The sequence below is a fragment of the Primulina huaijiensis genome, chromosome 12, assembly GCF_012295235.1.
Source record: "Primulina huaijiensis isolate GDHJ02 chromosome 12, ASM1229523v2, whole genome shotgun sequence".
Taxonomy (NCBI): Eukaryota; Viridiplantae; Streptophyta; class Magnoliopsida; order Lamiales; family Gesneriaceae; genus Primulina; species Primulina huaijiensis.
The window spans coordinates 3,245,321-3,268,978 of NC_133317.1; the positions used below are offsets into that span (position 1 = coordinate 3,245,321).

Below are 23,658 nucleotides of genomic sequence, written 5' to 3' on the forward strand. Positions count from 1 at the left end.
TTTTTTTGTCTTTTAATTTAAATTTAAAAAATGAAAAGTAATTTTTTAATAAGCCTTAAACCAAAGTCCAACAAAAAATGTGATTTATTAGTTTACCATAACACATCAAACTTCATCTACGATTCAGAATAAAAAAAAAATTTAATGATGATGATTTTGCATCCACAAGATTGCAATGACGATATTGAACTAATTTAAACAATGATTTAATATTAAAAAAGCATCTTATTTTTTTATTAGTTGTATTCTCTCCACTTATATCAAAAAATGATTTAATACCCAAAAATAAAAAACAATTTAAAGATATTAATATATAGTGTTATTAAATATAATAAAAATTAATTCTAAAAAATCGTCTAAAGACCGTCTAAGCGATTAGATGGTAGACGATAGTTAACCGTCCTCCTGTCCTTTTTTAGAACACCATATGTGTGTGGTGGTGATGGTGTTCTAGCAGTTGGCCACAAACTCCCACTTCTCAAAAAAAAAAAAAAAAATTGGATATCGGATTTGTTTATTGTTGTGCCAAGACAACATAGAAAAATGGAGGGTCCTTAATTTGGGCACCATCCTTTTTGCAAGTCTAGCGATAATAATTTTGTCTTTTGTGCATTAAAGGACCATCCAAACTACAGATAAGGTGTCCCCTTGGCCCTTACAATTTACAAATTCCAGTTCTATCATTTCTTTTTCCGGGATTTGAAATAGCGGTTGCAATTGAGACTCAACCATGATATCACATATCAAATTTGATATCTTAATGTCAAATAAATTATAAGTGATTGATAGTTCTTTAATATTAGAAATAAATTAAAAGGGATGCACAATCAAATATAACATATTTGTTTGTCTCTAATTGTTGTCCGACTTGTCGAGTAAGTTTCTTATGAGACGGTCTCACGAATCTTTATATGTGAGACGGGTCAACCCTACCGATATTCACAATAAAAAGTAATACTCTTAGCATAAAAAAGTAATATTTTTTCATCTAAATAAAAGATATGTCTCACAAAATACCACCCGTGAGACTGTCTCACACAAGTTTTTACCAAAAAATTCATGTCCTTGACTTTGTCTCTAATTATAAACATTATCATTACAAAAATTGGTTTTGTCGCTACCAAATCCATCGATCTTTTTCACTTTAGGGAAAAGAAAAAAGAGCAATTATCTCATTGGCCATTCCCAACTATGATATGGTATAACCCTCCACTCTCACTCTCCTTTCCCTCTCTGACCAATCACCATTGTCACATTCAAAAATTACGAGCAATTGACATTAAAGTTTTTTGTAAGGCCTATCTGCGAATCTACAATATATATACTGGTTCGACGGTTCGATATTATTATCCTCTGGTATTATTATCCTCTTGTTCTGAATAAGATGGTAGAATCTCAATCGATCCAATTTTATAATACTGGTTCGACGGTTCGATATTTAATTTAAAAGTTGAGCAAATTTATAATCCAGTAAACAAAAAATTATATTGCATCATATCCAGTTTCATATTAATATTAGTTCGATCCGTTAAGAATTTGAGCAAATTCCCTAGAAAATGTTATTTAAGTGTTAAATTATAAATAATGGATTCAGTGTGTGTTTTGTTTTTTTTAAAAAAAGATTTTCTGTGTATTTAAATACATAAGAGATGACTATTTAGGGAAAAAAAAAAAAAAAAAAAAAAACACACACACACACACTCTTGTAATATGTCTTTTTACAAAATTTTACAAAATAAAAAAAAACATTTTGCTAACTCGAATATCGGAATGACCACGGCGTGATTATTATACAATATACACTCAAACAAAGAAAGGTTAAACAATCGATTCAAGTTCCATATTCATTTATTCTATACATTTATTATTTATTTTTGTTGCTATATAGACAAGTATATATTTTATATTTATAGAATTTTTCTAAAATGGGAAGTTAAAGTTTGTACCAGTGTCAAATAAGGAACTACAAAACGCACATCCCCTAGGCATCCATCAATCAATTGCAAAGTGGACCAATACTCCACTTCTTTTTGCTAAAGCTTGCCTCATATTCCATTTTGCTAATTTCTATACATATCCCCCCATATGCTTTAATAGTTGGAAGATAACATTAAAGATTATCTTCTTTGTCTATCTCTAGAACTTTGTACAAAATCTTAAACGTTTACACAAATATTTCTATTTTAATCTGAATTTTTACATTGTTAGTATGCGAATTAGTTATTAGTATCCCATGGTTCTATATATACGTAGTACATAATTTTAAAAATAATACACATATTATTAAACACAACTAAATATATAATACCTCGATAAATGTTGATGATGTTGTATATATGCCTATTGCAGCAAAGTAGCATGACAAACATGAAATGACTAATGTGGAAGGATTACAGCACAGAATCGGCTGTCACTCTATGAAAGCAACACATATTATATAATTATATGATTTTTTCCGCTTTACAGCATTTGACAACACGGATATTATGGCAAAAACTTGTGTGAAACGGTCTCACGGGTCGTATTTGTGAGACGGATCTCTTATTTGGATCATCCATAAAAAAGTATTATTTTTTATGCTGAGGGTATTACTTTTTATTGTGAATATGGGTAGGGTTGACCCGTCTCACAGATTAAGATCCGTGAGACGGTCTCACATGAGACTCACTCGGATATTATTTGTAGGCACGAAAATGATATGTGATTGATAAGTTTATATGGTACGGTTTGATACAATGGACAAGAGAGATTGATAAATAATCTTCTTTATCTCACGTTTGGTACTTTTTTAGAAAGTCCATGATAATACCATGGGCCCGTGATAAATAATTTTATATAAGGATAAAATATCCCTTTTATGAGATGTGATAATTTTAATTTAATGATAAAAACACCACAAATGACTTAATTGTCCTCAATATATAAAAATTGTAAACTTTATCGTTCTCTCATTTCACCGCCCCATCAAATAAATATTTTTATTTATTTATATATATATTATATAATATGATAATTATATAAATGAACACAAGATAATTATATAAATTATTTTTATAAATCTCAATAAAATTATTAGTATCACTCGATTAACCTTAAAAATTGATATTTGACTTGACTCACAAAATCAAGTGCTCAATTATCATATTATATAATATATAAAATTAGGTAAAAATAAATAAATCATGCAAACACTGTCGACGCATGAACAGATAAGAAATACGAACTCAAGCAACAACTTTGAAATTATAAAATTTATTATGATATGGTTAATTTTGTCATTACAATCTAATATATAAATTTAATCACTCTTATTAAAATCATACCAAACATTAAATATAATATCCTAAATCTTATTTATCATTAACTTATATTTATATTATATATCACATGGTTATCCTATAATGTGTACCAAACTATACCTATATTTATTATTTATTCTACACGCGCATAAGTTTTTTTTTTATCATTATCGATGGACTAAAGTGAAATTTAAAAAATTATGAAAGGACTAACTTGATATTTGAATTGTTGGAATAAAAAAAATAAAAATAAAAGTGTGTGTTAAAATTTAAAAAAAAACAAAAAAATAAAAGTGTAATATTAGTATCATATAAGAGTAAAATTAGAAGAAATGTTGGAGTCATTTCTAGGTGGTTATTATCACGTCCTCAACTTTAATAAAATACTAGCGACAGAGCCACACGCATTGCGTGTGTAAAATAATATTAGACATTTGAATGTTGCTTAATCAATAGATAAGATTAAACCTTAGATGCTGCAGAGTTGAGTAGAGGGTCATTTGTACGTTGACTGAAATTTCAAAAATAGAATTGAGAGAATATGCGAAGATTACCGATTTAGAGAGGAAAATTGTTCTTCATTGTCCAATATCCAGTGTGTAATATCTCAGAAAGATAGATTTTGCGATCAAAGCAGTTTTCTTTCTTTAAAAATGGGACAGGGGAGGTTTTTTAAATTTGAAGCAGTTTGCTCTCAAATGTGGAGGAGGATGAGAGATGGAGATTTTGAAATTGAAATGCAAATGAAGCATTTTCTTCCAGTAACGTAGGTGGTGGGACTGTGGCCCTATGGGGTTGATATTTTTGAAATTGAATCAATTTTTTTAGACGTGGAATGAGAGAATAGAGGGTTAAATTCTACGGTTAACATACCTGAGGGTCAAAAATTGATATAAATAATTTGGTGTCCTCATTGACGGTTTCTATATGTGCTAATTTTTAATAAAATAGAATAGATAATAGATATAAAATCCAGTGAGATTTTTTTACTACCAATTTTGTGAGATAAATATTTTATCGAAATTGTGCCAATCGCCTTTAATTTAAAATTTATTGGGAAAATTATTTATGTAATATCATTATTATTATATGAATAGCCGTTCGTGCCTCACATATAATAGTCTAATTCGAGGTAAGAATTTCGTGTTAAAAAAAAAAAAATAGTTGCGGTTGTCTGCAATAACTTATCGTCGAGCTATTAAATGAATAAACTACTTAATATAATGGGATTTTGCATTTTGATCGTCTTGAAAAGTCAAATCTCATTGATTTCTATTTTCTAAAATCCAATTTTTCTTAATAGATAATATACATTTATATTTCAGACAACATTTTATTCAAATTTTACAAAAGATCAAAGTTTTGGTATCCACATATATATGTATTAATCATTCATATATTATACATATTTTATCATTATAATTTTCGAACCAAAAAGTACTTCGGAGTATATAAATTTAATTAAAATCAGATAATGATCATCATAATATACGAGGTGATCTAATAATATTGATAAAATATGAATAATTATAATAAAATTGTTATAAAGTTCAGTTTTTATATTAAGTGTTATTTTATTGCTCTTTTATCAATCTATCCCTACATAAGTTCCCTATTTAATTTATTTTATCCATTAAAATAAGGGTAAAATAATAAACTGCTTTAAAAAAATTTACATTTCCAAACACTTTGGTAATTTGTGTGAAAATACATGTAGGCTTAAATGAGTGAGAGGGAGAGAGTATTACTATTGTTGGCAATAAATGAGTAGATGGAGAAACACCCAGTGCCAGTTGCCATTGCTTGAGACATTTTATCTTGATTTTGGATTTTAATAATTGTATCTATGTGGGTGTATATAGATTAGGTCTCTTGTAATACGGTCTAATGAATTTTTATATGTAAGACAAGTTAATCTTACCTATATTCATAATAAAAAATAATAATTATATGAAAACAAACAAATTATATGTTCACGGGTTTCGAACAAGCGACCCACTCCCGATAAAGGAAGATTGGTGTCACATCAGCCTACATGCTATGGCAAAAATAGTCATATTTTAATAAACCCATTTTGATACTTAAAAGTGATAAAAAAAAATCAGTTTTTTAAATGAAAAACTACATTTTTAACTATCAAAAAATCAGTTTTTTAAATGAAAAACTACATTGATATTTGGTACATGAAAATTATTATTCGATCACATGACTTTTTTTTGTGACACAATATCACGAGTTAATTTTATGAGATATATTTTTATTTCATTCTTCATAAATAAAATATTAGCTGTTAACAAAAAAATAAAAATTTGATATTAAAAATTATTAAAATCATTCCATTTTGTGTGGGAGCTTCCATACTCGATTGTAATAAATTTTCGAATATCGCAAGATTCCCTTTTGGAAGTCGATCGATTCCATCTTACATGTAGGGTACTAACTCATGATAAAATCAAAGGCCTAAATTTAGGCACACATACTTGAGGTCCACTAATTTTTTTAAAATCATATGTGTGAATCTTGTTTATCCAAATCACGTGAATACAGTGTCGTTATATGTCACATCGAAGCTACCTTGGAAGCCCTAATCTTGAACCCTTTCCTTTTCACACGGCTGTTCCTGTTCCCCCTCTTTCTTCCTACACCACACTACACCTATAAAAGGACCTCTGATTCGTTCCATTGTTTCTCCTTCAATCTATAAATAAGATCCAGGTGTTTTGTTTGTTTCCATATGTAATTTACACCGAGTGAAGTAAATGTATGCTGAATCTGGCCGGATGTTCCCATCAATACTAAACTTCCCCCAGCAGTTTGATGAGTTCGGGTGCTCTCACAGGCCAAATGCTTCATGGGTGATTGTTTTTTCTTGTTTTTTTAATCTATCAATCGACATTTTTGGGTCAGTGTAACTGGGCGAAGCGTTGTTGATGTTTTAGGATTTCGTTATCTTTCTTGAATTGGGTCTTTCTAATTTTCTGAAATTGTTCGTTTTTGGAGCTAACTTTTCGTGGGTTTTAAAGTTATAAGAATGTATTTATTCGAACCATACGATAATATAATAAAAGTATACATTAGCAAAATATTTGTGAAATGTTAAAGAGATGTGAAAAGAGGGGAAAAAAGAAGGTAATGTTTGGTTTTGTTTCTTGGAAATAGATGAAGAGTTACCGAATATGAATCCAAGCGTACGCTGTAAAATTTAACTGTAGTGAGGAAGAATGGAAAATTGATCTACTTGCCTCAAAGATTCACTATTTGTTATGTTTTACTGGCATCAGAGGAGCATATTAAAAAGCTCTCGATTCTTCTTTGCTCGTTAGGATCTCTTTCGGGAAAAGATAAATTTTTTTCTAAATTATTCAGCAATTATCATTCCCTTGCCACAATACAGGAATCACACCCTCTATCATACTTTCTTTTCACGATCTCCTTTAGTTGCTCTTGGATCGAGGCGTTTGTTTTGAATTTGGAATTCTTGGGTTCAAAATCTTATGCTACACTTAAAAGTATCATTGATCTTCCATGTAGTCATCCTTATCCTAGCTCTGTTCTTGCTAATTGCATGCTTCACATTTATTCTCTAATCTGTAGTTTCCTGCAAAATATCTTTTGTAGCCAGAAACTTTGTGTAAGTATTAGCAGACTTTATTTCTTGACACTGCAAATTTTTGTTCCTGAATCATTGCATAGGGAATGCCATGTAGCCTCATCCAAACACCCACTATATCAGATTACTACCTTGGGGGAGCAGGAGATCTCTTCAAGGCTCCTGAACCAGTAATTGAAGCTCCATCGATGAGCCTTGATCCAATGAATGTTACCGTTTCAATGATTTCTGTTGTGGATGATTCCATCACCCCTCAACCTTTTGTGGTCGCTGATAATGAATCATCAATAGAGAATGGGCAACTCCTCGATAAAGTTTTCTATGAATGTGAAAGGGATCTTTTGGCAAAAGAAGCAATTGAAGCACCCTTGTCTGAAATCCCCAATATCGTTAATATTCCTATCATGGAGAGCGAAGCAAAGGTGATTGCTGATGAAGAGTTGATTGCAGGAAATCTGTTGCAGGAGAGTTCTAGTTCGAGTTGTGTAAGGTTGATGGAGTCTGTGCATGAGGCTCCACCGAGGCTGAATTTTTTTGATCCTCCTGTTATTGACTTTGACGCGGCTTGTGGGATCCGAAGAACTTTTAGTGAAGGAGACGTCAAGGTACTTTCAGTTACCATCTTCACTTCCATTCTTGTGTTGTGACATGATAATGTTGGATTAAATTAATTTCGTATTGTTCTCGTTGGTGTTGCATTGGTTAGAAACAAGGACCTGTACATCGCAGTCCTGTATTTTTATACTTTTAAAAATGTTGAAGCTTGAAATGAAAATTTGTATATCTGTTGACTTTATGGTTCAACTTTTACCTGTGCTCCATGTTAACTGGTCCAGCCACTTGCATCTATTGGTTCCACGAAAAAAACTATATGAACTGAATAGTGTATAGATGTTTCTGGCCTCTTCGACAGGATGGGGGCAGGGTCATTGATACTGAGTTTTTATGACAGACGATTGGCAATGATAAAGTGACCTTTCTGCACTCCCCATTGGGGTTAGTGAAAACTTGTGTTTCTGACGCTCGCAAGAAACAGCTGTCCAGGTACTGGAATAAGAAATCTAAGAGAAATTTCGACAGGAAAATCAAGGTTGGTATTAACATTTACTGGTACTGTGTAAGAATTTCTAATCAACTATCTTATTGCTCCTAAACATGCAACAAAAATGATCGTTTTCCATTACGACTAATGGTATGTTTGATATCAGTATGCTTGCAGGAAAGCACTGGCTGACGGCCAACCAAGAATTCGTGGACGGTTTGCTAAACCTGAAGAGATCGAGAGTTTGAAGAAGCAATGACCGACTGTTAACACTTTAAGGTTGAGAATTAGTTTGATTATTAATGCTTAGGCAGGGTCTACTCGATGAGTTGAACGGCTTCGTTTGTTTGTTCAAAGAAATAATATTATGATGTGTATGTAGATTATTGATTGTTTGTTTTGTTGGGAAATTAATAAGATCTGTTCGATCGACATTCAATGTTAATCACGAGCCGTGTAAGGTTGAAATGGTTTGGAAGGCAATCTGTTCATCTTTTCATAAAATTTTGATTCTTTTTTTTTTTTTTTTTTTTTTTTTTTTTTTNTTAAATTTAAAAAAAGAAAAAGAAAATTGCTTCACAAGAATTTCACGCGAAGCATTGAGAAGCCTACAAATGTTATTTATTAGTATTCCGAAAGTATTTCTATTGGGCCTCTAGTTAAGTCTCGACCACTATACGGGCCACCAAAATGGGCCCATAAACCCAAATAATAAATTTAGATAGATTGATAGCTGATAGCTCCCCACATCTGATTCTCGAACTTTCTAGAAAATTAGAGGGGTAATATAAAAATTAGAACATGACATTTTTAACCTTAATGGATATTGATATACCACCTCAACAAATAAATAAAAAATTCTTGATGTTTAAAATAATTTATTTTTAATAAATAAATCTGCGTTTCTCATAGCAAAATCATTTAAAAATCCAAATATTTCATGTGGGGCTCATTTATATTTTTAAAATTCAAATATTAATCAAATATAAAGTAGAATATATCATTATGAAGGAGGCACATATAATTCTAAAATGAGAGACATGGAAGTCACCTTCGTTTGTTAGTTCAAATAGAAGGTTCTAGTGTCAACCTTATCGCCACAACAATCTAGCATTGCTACCAAGTTTTAATATTTACTCAATTATTTTCCATAAAAATTCGTTAAATACCATCTCATAAGTCAATTTTGTGATTTATTTAATTTATGAAAATATTATTTTTTATGTCAATATAAAACTCACACCTAATCATTATTTTATATGGTCTTCCCATTGTGCAATTAATAATGGACATTATGCTGCCTATGAGCGTCGATCGATGTAATGACATACGATACGTTGCCATGGTGTTTTATTTTAGTCGATCATGTATCGTAATCAGAGACCGAATTTTCCAAATTTTATATTTTCACTGTTTTTCCAATGGATTTGAGCCTCAGATTATTTTTTTCAAGAATTATGGTCAATCTGAGATATATGTTAGTATATCGATTCACATGTTGTTTGTTTGTACAATATTTTTTATAATTCATTTGATTTATATATAAATGAGAATCAAAATGTAATTATAAAAAATAGTGAGATATTACACTGTAATTTTGATAGAAAACAATTTTGTTGAATTTGTCCATAATAGAGGGGGCAAAAATAGATATACATATTTTGGTGTCATTGGTGGTTTCTATCATGTCTTCGGTTTTAATAAAATAGAATAGATAAATGAGAACGAAACACTGAAGGATAAATTTTACTCCACGGTTGTATTTTGATCGATTATTTTGAAATGATGGCTCTATAATTTTTGGACTTGTTTTGATTGACAAAATTCAAATGGGTTTTAAATAAAGTCGCTCTATATCAAATTAACAATTTCAATAAAAATTATAATGAATTTCAATTCAATACTTTCCCCTAAATCAAACTCATTAATCCAAATATATCCATCAAACAAATATAGTTTATACTAAAAAAAGGCACTAAATTCTCCAATCTTAACAAGCATAAGTACTAATATAACAGAAACAACAAAAAAAATAAGCAGAGTAAGGTTAGGATATTCGTGAAAGTGGAAAACGGACATATTATGCATAACAAATTGGATTTTGGAATATAACTCCTACCTGATTTTATTCCAAATGCTTCACTTTTTTACTCGTAAAAGTTAATATATTTTCTGCTTTTTAAAAAATTAAAATATGAAGAATTCGTCATTCCAATACTATATAAAACTTAAAATTTCAAGAACCAACACATTTAGATAGTATATTTATTTATATTTAACTATTTATTTGATCATCTGTTCAGAATATAACAAAACAGTATAATTTTAGATGTTCTTGTAATTATTTGTAAAATCAATTATTATGTATCTGTCTCGTTTATTTATTATTTAAAATTTTGATAAACATTATAGTTTTTATTTTTTATTGTTAACAGTTTCACTTAATCAATATAAATTAATTAAATGACATAAATTAACATATTTTGAATGTTATTTCAAATTATATAGCATTATTAATATAATATGTTTTTTATAATAATGTTTAAATTTTAAATATATTCATTATGTTTTATAACTAATTTTAAATAATTATTTAAAAACTAATAATTATTAATTTTAATAATTAATATATAAAATAATTGCACGGGTTTTTTAATATAGCGGCCGTCAAATCCCACTTATTTCGACCTTTTGCATTCTCAAATAAAACCAAGAATCATAGATCTTAGCTTTCTCTTATTAGCCATTCTTATTTTCTAAGAAATCACCGCCATAACAATCACCCGATATTTCTTCTGTTGTTCATTGTTTATTTCATCAAAACTTGTTGTCCTTCTGTATTTAGAGTTGTATTTAGAGTATCATACGTACTTGTTTGTCTACGGTTATAGAGGACCCGAAAAGGGATGGGGAGAAAGAGCAAGAAGATTGGCCGGGGGAGGGTATCGAGAATTTGGAGTTACGCCATAGCTTCATCGATTACGGACCCCACGTGTGTTTCTTGCACAACTTTTAATATCCTTGCCCCGATTTACAAAAGACTCAATCAAGATGTAAGAATTTTATATTTTCGTTAATCATGGATGTATATTTTGTGATGGTTGTGTATGTTGGCGTGTGCTGTCTTGTTCGTTTATATGGGGGGCGCTGCCTGCAAATTGGTGGGTCTTCTATGGTTTTTTTTCTGGTAATGTGATGCATCGTGGGGGTGAGAGCAGGATCCAAGCTACAGGGAAAGCGATGTTAAAGATTATTGGCTGAACAGAAACAAAAAGATTTTGGACCGGTTGTTGTATGAAAGATCTTCCATCATTTGTCTTCAGGTTTTTATTTCTCTCCTTTGACATCATGGAATAATATTAATATAAAAGTGTTACCTTTTATGGTATTTTAGCCTTTGTATTTGTGAACTGTCGCAGGAATTCTGGATCGGGAATGAAGAACTCGTCAATATTTATGATAAGAGGCTTGGGGATGCTGGTTACATCAATTTCAAGCTTGCGCGAACAAATAATCGTGGAGATGGTATGCATTTTAGCTCTTTCTATTTCTGATATTCGGATATGAAACTTTTGATTGACATTACTTCAAATTTGGCACTTTCAGCTCTCTCTCTTTTTCCCATGTATTTTCTTTATCTTGTTGTGTCGAACTGTTTCTTGTTTTCTTGTGTTGTGATGTTTGTGTAGGGGAAGAAATACCAAAAAAGTGGTTATGAGTAGTTATTGTGATAGAAGTAAGTTGATTTGGTTCTAGCCAAAAGTGGAGTGAAGTCTTTATTGTGGGGAAAAATTAGTGCATCCATTCTTCCAATTTTTTGTATTGCTTCTTTATAGTCTATACATGCTAAGGTATCAGGATTATAGTTTGTGTATCGTAAGCTTCATATTGTGCTTATCTTATTTAATTCTCTGATGACTTTGTTCTTGATTCAATGTAAAGTTGTTTCTTGAAATTGTTCAGGTCTTTTAACCGCTGTGCACAAGGACTACTTCAGGGTCATAGACCACAGGGAGTTACTTTTCAATGATTTCGGCGACCGCGTAGCTCAGCTACTGCATGTCCAGTTGATTGCCCCTATATGTCCATGTCGAAACAATAATGTCCGTCAAGAAATTCTTATAGTGAACACCCATTTATTATTTCCACATGATTCAAGTTTATGCTTAGAGAGATTGCGTCAGGTACGTGAAAATGCTATTTTTCGAGTCTTGCTCTGATATTTTTCAGTCTGCAACTTACTGTGGCTTATTTTCATTAACAGGTCTATAAGATATTGCAATATGTGGAATCGTATCAAAAGGAAAACAAACTCAATCCCTTGCCTATTCTACTTTGTGGGTAAGTTCAAGATGATTGTTTTTAAATATTAAATAAGATGAATCTAACATATGTGGCCGGGTTTTTCTTACAAGGCAGCGATTGGAACGGAAGCAAGAGAGGACATGTTTACAAGTTTCTTCGATCTCAGGGATTTGTTTCATCATATGATTCTGCTCATCAGTATACGGATTCAGACGCGCATAAGGTTAGTTACCTCTATATCTCTGCTTATCTTCTTCTGTGTTTCTTTATAGAATTCATTTGTAAGGCGTGACATACCTTGCATGCAGTGGGTGAGCCACCGTAATCATCGTGGGAACATCTGCGGTGTAGATTTCATATGGCTTCTTAATCCTAATGGATATCGGAAATTACTTAAAACAAGTTGGAGTGAAGCCGTGTTTGGAATGTTCAAGGTGAGATGTTACACCGATTTCAAACATTTTTATATGCAATTATTGTTGGGTAGCAATATTTGCTTAGACTATCTATAACCCGATATGGCACAACGATCGAAATGTTGTGCTCAAGTTGCTCCACATGAGTTGAGGTGTTTAAATCTACAATAATTACTCGATTTTCATTTTGCTTAATTCTCAACCTTGGCAAATTCGTCTTACAGTATCATCTTAGACGAGCTTCACTGACAGAGGACGATGCATTTGCCTTTCTTAAAGCTGATAGCCACGGTGATTACATTACTTACTCGGGCTTCTGTGAAGCATTAAGGCAGGTTTGTAGCATTTCGGTTAGATGAAATTTCTTTTTAGTGATAGCTTTTTCTCACACTATTATTTCAGATAACGATCACACTCTTTCATTCTTTGGCTCTGCCGCAGCTTAATTTGATTGGCCATTGTAATGGATTAAGTGCTGAAGAGTTAAAAGAATTGTGGGTTCAAGCAGACATTGATGGAAATGGCGTTCTCGACTATAATGAATTTAAGGTAGTATATACGACTTTCGATGTAATTATACATTTTCTGTTATCTATTTCCTTCATTCTGCATAATATGGAATTCTTTTCCAGCGCCGAATTTGGAACTCCTCGTATTCGAAGCAAAGAGACGATGAGTTCTGGGATGATGTTGTCAACGTCACCGAGCAAACTACGGGTTTCAGTATCAAGAATGCAGTTCTCTTCCCCACAGAAGTAGAGAAAGGCATGTGGCCAGAAGATTACTCTCTTTCGGATCATGCTAGACTCACTGTTGTATTCTCACCAATGAGAATGCCATGCTCTCGACTGACATCATGACACTAGTTGGAACGAGTTGAACATAAAATTGTATGAAAAAAGCAAGAAGGATCCAGGATGTCGAGTTGTACGTATAAGATGATGAGGACTTCTCAAGACTCAAGCCACCAAATATCGGATCGCTAGAGTATTTCATGCAGAAGAAGTTCCTGGCAACCGGCAGGAGTTGGGGTTTCTATGGTCATGCCCTCTCAATATCGCAAAAGGTACGGCATTTGATGCAACCGTTGATGAAAGGAGGATTTATACATCAATGGCTCTTGCTACAGCTCATTTTTTGTATTTTAATATGACAGATGAGAATTGCATCAATAGAATTGATGATAGGATGTCTGAATGGGGCAACAAGTGACACTCTGAGTGCTGTATTTTAATGCACCTCAAAGCTTCTTTTTTGCCCTTTTTAAAAAATAGAATCAGGACTTAGCATTTTGTAAGCGCGGGTAAATCGCCGAAGCCCCTGGCCGGGTTCGTCCCTGCCAAAAATGTAGACTGGGGGAAACATTTCGAGTTGTATTTAACCTGCCACACAATTAAAATCTGAATATTTTTATTATTATTGTTGTTGTTGTCGTTTTTTGTTGTTTTTAATTAATTTTATTTTCTTCTAAGTGAGTGAGATTTTTTAATACTATGATGTGACGAAATTTGAATAATCGGATAGTGAAAGTTACCTTTTGCTACTCTTGTTGCTTATTGAATAATGGTTGATCATTAGGAAACATGCCATTTGACCCATTGGAAAGGTTTAAAGGTTGCGATAGGTTGAAGTCCCTTTTTTGCTTGTTAGAATATATTATTATTAGCTCTCAAAATAAATTAGTCATTTTATTCTTTTTGTATTTTATCTTATCTATATAAACACGATTTTTTGTATTTTTTATTATTAAGTTCACAAAATTAATTTAATTAATAAATGTTGCTAAAACTCATTAGTCCTTTTTTTTAAAGGCAAAAACTTGTGTGAGACGGTCTCACGGGTCGTATTTGTGAGACGGATCTTTTATTTGGGTCGTCCATGAAAAAGTATTACTTTTTATGCTAAGAGTATTACTTTTTGTTGTGTATATGGGTAGGGTTGATCCGTCTCATAGATTAGGATCCGTGAGACGGTCTCACATGAGACTTACTCTTTTTTAAAAACAAATTAGAACTGTCCAGTACGATTTTAATTAATGAATGTTGATTTTCCTTACCTACATTTTATCGTCGAAAGAGTATGTTAAATAAGACTTGTCCAGTTCGATTTACTTGATTAACTTGATTTTTCTACTATTGTGTTCTTAAGGTTTACCTAACATTCTCCAATTCACATAACATGAAATTTATTAGCCTTATTTTTTAAAAAAACAAAAGATATATTATCTAATTATTTCAAAAGTTTTAAAACCTCGTAGTCCATTTTACCCTCTCATTCTGAGGTCTAGACTAGTTCCAACCCGTAATAAATGCCATTATTAAGAGTGCATAATAATAATTATGCTAGGAGTTACGAACTCACTCCATTTATTATTATGTATAATAATAAAAGCATTCCGTAGTAAAGATTAAAGCTTTTTAGGTATAAATCAATTGATTTCAACAATTAAATACTCCTAATATTTTCATCGTAATAGGTTCTTAATCTTTTTTAACATATATAGTACCCATCAACGAATTGAAATTTATAAAAAAAAAAAAAACAACAAAACATGAACTGAAAATTATTAATCAAATTTCTCCATCCTAATAGTAATTTTCTTTTTCAATTGATATTATCGTTTTCGTCGAAGGACATATTGATAATAATTTTACATAAAAAAAATACTTTGATCACGAGTGAAATAATATGCCAACGTTGATCTAAATCCTAGCTCCATATTCTTAAATTCGACTAATAGATGGTGAACTCGAATAATATGTATTATTTTACTTCGAGATATTATATGATAAAAAAAGTTCATTTAAAGTAAAAGTATCATATATTTATTTAACCTATAATTGATTTTACAATGTACATTGGCAAATTTTTAGACTTAAGATAACATTGACAGATAAATTGTACTGAAATACTTGTACAAAAAAACTCAATTAAAAAAATATTAATAAAAAAATCAAACCCAAAATTATTTGCCAAACGTCATATAATACTCAAAATCAGGAACAAAATTTCGTCCCTCAAAAAATAGTTATCAAATCAAATGGCCCCAGTGGACGACCGAGTCTTAATTTACCCTTTTTTTTTTCTTTTTATCAAATCCTACATCGACATGTGGCTCATTATGATTGGATTGACTGCGGAGAAATCGTGCTTCGAAAGCTTCGTCGTTACGGAAACACATATATGTGTTGAATATGAATGACTAGAGAATATACTTTTTAATAATATTTTAATTTTATTCCTTTTTTTTCCGTTATGTTTTCGTTTTTTTCTTGATTTTGTTTTAATTATTTAACACAAACAAGTATATATATATCTTACTTAGAACGATAAACTTTTAATATAAATACTAAGATAAAGATGTAAAATAATCACACATTTTAATAAAAAAGGGAAAAAGGTAAAAATAAAGTATATGACCAATAGCTATAGTCGAGCATATTTGCAAACATGATTATTATTTTTAAAAAACAATTATATATATATATATTTGTAAAATAATAATGAGTATATTCTTTTCTTGTTGGTCCTATAGCTCTGTGGAATGAAGAAGAAGGAATAGATCTTTTGTGAGACTGTCTCATGAATTTTTATCTGTTAGAAGTATCAATCATATCGATATTCACAATAAAAAATAATATTTTTATCATAAAAAGTAATACTTTTTCATGGATGATCCAAATAAGAGATTCGTCTCATAAAATACGATCTGTGAGATCCTCTCACACAATTTTTTTGTGAAAAAGAAGAAAGATGAATCCGTGTGCTCGACCAGGGAAACCAAAATTAAATATGACAATTTTATTTTATTTTCGAAAAAACAAAATGTTAAATACAAAAGAATCACAACAATATTTTCTTTTAGGACGAAAAGATGAATGGATCGCATCTTCCTCAAGTGTCAAAACTAAGACAAAATTCCAAGAAGTTTACAACATACCTTCTCTCTGTCAAGCCCCACCTGAATTTCCATGAATCTTCCTTTGTGTAGTTCTTCTATGGGTTTTTCAACACTTTAACTTAATACTCCTTTTTTTGCATCATCCGTTACTCTCTGTTTCAGTCCTCGTTTTCTTCATTTCATATCATAAAAAAGGAAAAGTATTTGCTTCTTGTTTTTCATGGCTGTGACCCCCATGAACGCGTTACCGGTGGGTTATAGATTTCGCCCCACCGACGAGGAGCTGGTCGATCACTATTTGAGGCTTAAGATCAACAGGCAAGATAAAGCAGTCACTGCCATACGTGAACTTGATGTTTGTAAATGGGAGCCCTGGGATTTACCTGGTAATTGATTGTTTTAACTTTATTTGAAGCTGATTTTTTCACACACACACACAAATGGATTTTCGGGGAGAGATGTATTGATTGTTAAGGGTGTTGAATGTTGCATATATTTTTTTGTATTTGGTAGATTTGTCAGCGGTAAAATCGACTGACAACGAATGGTTCTTCTTCTGCCCCAAGGATCGGAAGTATCAAAATGGCCAGAGATTGAACCGTGCAACGCAGGAAGGTTACTGGAAAGCTACTGGTAAAGATCGGAATATTACTTCGAGGAAGGGTGTGAGAATTGGGATGAAAAAAACCCTAGTTTTTTACACTGGTCGTGCGCCGGATGGCAAGAGAACTAACTGGGTCATACACGAGTATCGTGCAACTGAAAAATCGCTGGATGGCACTCATCCCGGTCAGGTTGGGAACTCTGTACTTTATGTTCTTCGGTTTTTGTTTTGTTGGATCGTTTGATTTCGTGTTATTTGGAAACCGTTGGACTTGAATTAATAGGGCAAAAGTTACAAATTTTAGAGTTCATTTTGTTGATAATCTTTTGTGACAATGTTGCGATGGTTTTTTTTTTTTTTTTTTTTTGTTTTTTTTTTTTTTTTTTTTGCCAGAGTGCATTTGTCCTGTCCCGTCTGATCAAAAAGCCTGATTTTAAACAAGATGAAGTCACCGAGAGTTCAAATTTTGACGAAGTTGACGGGAATGCATCATCTCCGACCGTAGTTAATCCCCCCTCTGTTGAAAATAACCAATCAGAAACGCTTATTCCAGTGCACCATGGGTCTACAGAAATACGACATTTGAGTGTGGAAAGCTTTCCGACTTTGAATTCTTGCAAAGATATGTTGGAAAATTCTGTGCCCAATGATCAGCAAGAAAATAGTCTCATTGCTGACAAAATGGAATACGCTATTTCAGGAACTGTATCTCTTCCAGTGAGTTAAAAGAATTGAACTCATTGTGGCATTTTGTCGAAATTTTAAATATTTTCTTATTTTTATATTTATTTGTAAGCATTTTGGTTTTATTTTTTCTTTTATTTTGCAGCACAACCCAGAGCTGGAAAAGTTATTGGAAAATTTCTGTTCCTCCCCAATGCAAGGGGCACCCGAATGGAAAATCTTCTCTCCGTTGCATTCACAGGTGCAAGCAGAGCTTGGGAATCCATATTTTTATGGCGACATCAACAACCAAAATAACACCCCTTTTCAACACGGAACAAATGCCAATGAAATGACGGATGATTTCTTGAATTCGATACTGACTGACCCAATGGAGCAGAACTCGAGTGGTCTCTTTGAAGTATCATATCTTGAAAGTCCCAAGTACATAAACATGCTGAATTTAGATAAAGATTGTATCTCAAGTAGTGAATCGGAGGCTGAGGTGTCCCTTTTCCAGGTATATGAAATATGCATCACTTTCAGAGACCTGCTTGTGAACTTGGTGTAGAATCGTGTATTTCCCCGTTAAACCAGTAGCTATATTTAGTAGTTACTAGACAACTAAAAATCAATTATCCAATACCAAATTTATATCACTCCGTCAATTGGGTAGGCAAACAATACAATATTGCCGCTACCCAACTCTCTGCTCAAGTAGCATATTTCTTCTATACGGCATATATTTACAATTGAACTGACCCTATCTAATGCATCTTGATCTAGAAATATCCAAGTGTTCCAGAAGGTGAATTCTGGGAGGATAATAAAAAACAAGAATCTCCTATCCAGAGTGAAGTTACGTCTAAAGCTGTTGATGCCTCCCATTCGAATGTTAGCTCTGCAGTGGGCAATGAAACCACCCTTGGAACAGGAATCAAGATAAGGACTCGCCAACCTTTACATCAACTTACTACCCAACACTATGAAGCACATGGAACCGCCCCTCGGAGAATTCGTTTGCAGATGAAATATCAAGTTGGATCAGTTCAGTGTAATCTTCCCAAGATTTTAAACGAGGATGACATGCACAAAAGGAGTCCACAATTGCCCAAGGTGAGCTATTTTTGCCTGAAAAATGTTTTGCATAATATAAGCAAGATAGGAGCCACTCAAAGATTCTAATTATCTGAAATTTAAACTTCCAGGATGACAAAGCTGCTACCAATGCTCAAACAATAGTTGAGGAGGAGTTAACATGCAACGAATCAAATAACATGCTATCCCAGCATGCTAGTGCCATTGATTTACCTAAAAACATCTTTGAAGACACTGCATCTTCCACTTCTAAATACACGACCACACCTTCAGTTATATCTTCTCTTTACATGCAAAAGGTGCTTGTGGCCTTCAGTCTTATCGCGCTAGTCCTAGGAATATTCTGGTATTTCAAAACATCGGATGGCAACTAAATAGAGATCTTGAGCTACTTTTTTGCATAGAGGAGTTCGAGCATTGGCTGATGATGATGGCTCTCTGCATAACATTATTGATTTTTTTTTCAAGATAATTAATATCTGTATGTTTTATATTACAATTTATCGGCATATCAGGATCTTTTTCTTTGTAATTCTGTAATATAACATGTGATGTTTTCATGCGTACAGAGACTTCTGCGGCAGTTGGTTGTGCATATATATATATTTTTGTATGGTTATTATAAGACTGACATTATGGTTTTTCATTTGCTTTGAGGTCATTTCTATTTATTTTTTATATATATATATTATTTTTTAGGACCTTGTTCGAACCGGGAATGATATGAGAACGAGAATGTTAATTTCCATTGAAATATCTATTCCCAAATGGATGGGAATAATCACTCCTTAATTACCGTTTTCAATGAGTTTAGCCATTTTATTCATTTTACACTCTCTTAATTTTTCTTTTTGACAAAATTATTGTAATCCATAATCATTTGAATTTAAACTTATTTTTTTGGCAATAACGGACGACGATAAGCATAATAATAATAATAATAATTTATAGTACCAAAAATAATAAAATATAAAGGAATATAAACTAAATAAATAGAAAGAGCAATTAAAAAATAATAACTTAAATATATAATAATTTTTATAATAGTTGAAATAAAACAGTATCAATCAATAACAAAAGAATAATTGAATAATTATCATACAGAGAAAATAATAATCATCAACAACAACAATAATAACAATAATTTCATATATCATAATGTAATAATAAAAACTGTTATTATCTTAATAATAATAATACAAATACACTTTTTGAATAATTATTTTCTCATATAAAAAGGCAAATTGATTTTTCAAAATTATTAAATTTCATCACTAACACTTTATTTTGAATTACCACTCAAAAACTTGAAATCAAATTGGATAATTCATTTCTTTACTTTCTCATTCTCTATGACACCAGTCATAAAAATGATATATTTATGACATTTCTTTTGAATCCTTATTTCATTCCAAAACGGATACTAATCTCTTGGTCGAATAAAATCAAGACTTGGCAAGTTTTGGAGAAACTAGCTGGGATGATCAATAGGCTCGGGCATTGGAGCTTGAAATTTAGGCCAGAAGTTGGAAGATTTTTAAATCACCGCAACTATTCTTTATTATAGTTTAACAAACTTGCTTGAATCAGTTAGGATTTCTTTGAAAAATATGCTATTATTAAAAATACAGATTCCTAGCACAGTATGTTCTGCAAGGTTTTCTGCAGGTCTCAAGGAGGAATCGATTTCCTCAATACCGCAACTTGTGTTGTGCCATAACGTTTAACCTTATAAATAGACACTTTTTAGCGTCCTCGGAATCATGTTTTTCTTACAAGCCCATGCTTTTGGGAGACAAAACCAGAAAAGGAATTATACAGAATGTTACTAAAAGTTTTGATCTTGGTATTATTATGCCTCGGGTGGTCTCAAGTTGAAGCTCAGCTTCGAGTAGATTTTTATAACAATACGTGTCCAAATGCTGAATCAATCATATGGGAGGAAGTTAAAGTGGCATTTTTCAGAGACAAAGGGATTGCTCCTGGTCTAGTTAGAATGCATTTTCATGACTGCTTTGTTAGGGTAATAGCAATACAATACATCAGAGAGTTGAAACTAATTTATTTCTTACTTTGACTGTATATTATTATCTATATGATTATATTATCAGGGTTGTGATGGTTCTATCCTTATAAAAACGACACCGGGGAACAAGGCGGAGGAGGATGGCCCTCCAAATGCAGGTACTCTACGAGGTTTTGAGGTGATTGACAGTGCCAAAGCCAGATTAGAACAAGAATGCAGAGGAGTAGTCTCATGCGCTGATATTTTGGCATATGCAGCCAGGGACTCTGTTGTCATCGTTAGTACCTTTAAACTCTAAAACCCGAAAAAAAATCATTACACTTCTCGTGTTCTGTCCATCGAAATTTAACTATTTGCCAGAAGTACATATAGGTATATCGAATGGCATGAGTTAATATGTTTATTTCGTGGCATCGGCTTGTTTTACTGCAGACCGAAGGGCTTGGGTGGGACGTCCCAGCAGGGAGAAGAGATGGGCGTATATCAAGAGCTGAAGAGACTCTCGATATACCTGCGCCATTCTTTAACCTTGACCAACTCACTCAGGCTTTTGCCAAGAAACACTTGTCACAGGATGATATGATTGCACTCTCAGGTTGGTAAATAATGCCATAATTAAGCCTAATATAACAAATTCTGCATGATCTTCAACTTAGACTAGAAAATCATTAGAAGATAAGACAAACTCCGTTTGGTAGCCTCGATCTCCTTTCCCTTCAATTCAAAACTTGTCCATCTTGATGTATAATTGCGTGCTTATATATATGATCAATATACAATAATACAGGAGCACACACCATTGGACGTGCTCACTGCACATCTTTCAGCGACAGATTATACAATTTCAACTCAACCAATCGCCCTGATCCAACATTAAATCCGTTGTATGCTTACATATTGAGGCTGCAGTGTCCTAGGAATCCTCAGGGAACGGTTGATCCCGACAGGGTCGTTCAAATGAACTTGAGCCCCGCAACCTTCGAAAACAGTTATTACGTTAATGTTTTACAAAATGGTGGGCTGTTTACCTCGGATCAAGCATTAACTACGAGCCCCGAGTCACTAGCAGAAGTTCAAGAATACGCGATGAGTAACAAGAAATGGTTACAAGATTTTGCTGACGCCATGATCAAGATGAGCAAGATCGAAGTTCTTACAGGAAGTGCTGGAGAGATTCGGGGGAATTGCAGGGTGATCAACCCATAAATGGTTTGAAATTTCTATAATTATGAATAAAATTCAAATAATTATACATTCTCCTGTACTTAACAGAGATATTAACGCTAAAGTATAACAATGGATTAATGGTATGACACTTTTTCCTAGATTCAAATAAACTTCAATGGTCTAGCCCCATTATATAAATATAAATAATAATAATAAATAAATAAACTTCAAGATTTTATATTGAATAAGTTTGATCCGCTCATTAGTCTTGATTCTTTATCCATATTAAAATAATTTGAAATGAATATATATTATTATAAGATTAAAAATAATGATTCTTCGTCTAACAATATTCAATGTAATTAAATCGAATAGTGAGACAGGGGAAGGCATTGTGACATGAAGTTCAAAGGTCCGTGGGAGAAAATTAAGAACCTGCGAATTGTAACTTAGGTTAATGAACTACATATCATCTTGTATCCGACCGACACCAGCAGTCAATACTGATGGTTTCAAAATCATCCGACCGGAGAAAAATTAATGTTTGACACTTGACCTGAAATTAAGCCCATTTTTTGGTGTTTGGGTCGGAAAGGGACTGAATTCCCCGGCCCGAATGGCCACTTCTAGCATATTGCCTCGATAACATCCAAATTCATAGAACGGGTCTAAAATATGATTTATAGCCTTTTGCGTTGGTCATACAGCAGTTTTGACGAATAGTCTATGACATATGTTTTAAACAAAGATCGATTCTGGAAACTAACATGTGCTTGAATTATATTTGTTAGGACCAATGGAATCCGGATATCTCCACAATGATATGATATTGTCCACTTTGGGTTTTAACCCTCATGGTTTTGCTTTTGGAACCACCCAAAAGACCTCATACCAATGGAGATATCATTCCATCTTTTATTAACCCATGATTTTTCTCTAGATCTTCCGATGTGGGACTTTGGTTGCATCCCAACAATATTCCAACAACTTAGCACTTCCAATTTATGATCTACCAACTATACATTTGAGTAAATATATCAGAAACAAAATAATAATATTGTTATTATCAAAATCAAGATTGTTTGTGTTTTCAGACTCAACATATTTTAATATATGATAAAAATATAATAAAATTAATCTTTTTTTATTTAAATTATAATACAAGTCGGAAAAACCACCAAACTTGTCAAAAATACATAATCCAAACACAACAAATCATGATAACGAGTGCGTTTCATTTGTCGTGTCGTGTCGCCGATGACATACATTTATTTTATCTATTATTTTAGAGGTATATATGATTTATTTTATTGAATTATAATTTTATTAATATATAACCATAATATTATAATATTGATAAAGAAAAATAATATTATTGTATACTTTTTCATAAATATGTCTAAAATATATTATTAAAATATACCTATTTAGATCTAATAATAACAATTTGACTTAAAAATAATTTAAATTAAAAGTAAAATTAATTTTTAATTGGATCATGTATCAATTGAGTTATTTATATATTAA

At 32.0% G+C, this 23,658-nt stretch overlaps 4 protein-coding genes across 6 annotated transcripts; all 4 read left to right on the top strand.

Annotated features, from left to right (window-relative positions):
* The first annotated feature begins 5,880 nt into the window (after window positions 1-5,880).
* Window positions 5,881-8,390, top strand: LOC140989158 (uncharacterized). 2 transcript variants are annotated; one of them, XR_012177449.1, is made up of 4 exons: window positions 5,881-6,154; window positions 6,993-7,514; window positions 7,823-7,999; window positions 8,118-8,222. XR_012177449.1 is itself a non-coding variant. In XM_073458275.1 (4 exons), the coding sequence occupies exons 1-4, from the start codon at window positions 6,059-6,061 to the stop codon at window positions 8,208-8,210; spliced, it is 849 nt and encodes a 282-aa protein (XP_073314376.1). In that variant the 5' UTR covers window positions 5,881-6,058; the 3' UTR covers window positions 8,211-8,390. The 2 variants fall into 2 exon arrangements, 1 of the variants encoding a protein (XP_073314376.1); XM_073458275.1 differs by having other exon boundaries at window positions 7,862-7,999; window positions 8,118-8,390.
* A 2,298-nt stretch (window positions 8,391-10,688) lies between these two features.
* Window positions 10,689-13,607, top strand: LOC140989486 (uncharacterized calcium-binding protein At1g02270-like). Of its 2 annotated transcripts, none has more exons than XM_073458682.1 (10): window positions 10,689-11,004; window positions 11,170-11,274; window positions 11,371-11,476; window positions 11,915-12,135; window positions 12,216-12,292; window positions 12,371-12,479; window positions 12,565-12,690; window positions 12,897-13,007; window positions 13,114-13,221; window positions 13,305-13,607. In XM_073458682.1, the coding sequence occupies exons 1-10, from the start codon at window positions 10,858-10,860 to the stop codon at window positions 13,530-13,532; spliced, it is 1,338 nt and encodes a 445-aa protein (XP_073314783.1). In that variant the 5' UTR covers window positions 10,689-10,857; the 3' UTR covers window positions 13,533-13,607. The 2 variants fall into 2 exon arrangements, with proteins under 2 accessions (XP_073314783.1, XP_073314784.1); XM_073458683.1 differs by having other exon boundaries at window positions 10,690-11,004; window positions 11,346-11,476.
* A 2,972-nt stretch (window positions 13,608-16,579) lies between these two features.
* On the top strand, window positions 16,580-19,533 carry LOC140990135 (NAC domain-containing protein 62-like). Its single transcript, XM_073459713.1, has 6 exons — window positions 16,580-16,959; window positions 17,087-17,367; window positions 17,571-17,894; window positions 18,007-18,360; window positions 18,627-18,956; window positions 19,049-19,533. Exons 1-6 carry the CDS (start codon window positions 16,794-16,796, stop codon window positions 19,310-19,312), a joined length of 1,719 nt encoding a protein of 572 aa, XP_073315814.1. The 5' UTR covers window positions 16,580-16,793; the 3' UTR covers window positions 19,313-19,533.
* A 1,205-nt stretch (window positions 19,534-20,738) lies between these two features.
* LOC140989287 (peroxidase 5-like) lies at window positions 20,739-22,235 on the top strand. The gene is made up of 4 exons (XM_073458457.1): window positions 20,739-20,961; window positions 21,050-21,241; window positions 21,397-21,559; window positions 21,752-22,235. The coding sequence occupies exons 1-4, from the start codon at window positions 20,761-20,763 to the stop codon at window positions 22,168-22,170; spliced, it is 975 nt and encodes a 324-aa protein (XP_073314558.1). The 5' UTR covers window positions 20,739-20,760; the 3' UTR covers window positions 22,171-22,235.
* The last annotated feature ends 1,423 nt before the right edge of the window (window positions 22,236-23,658 follow it).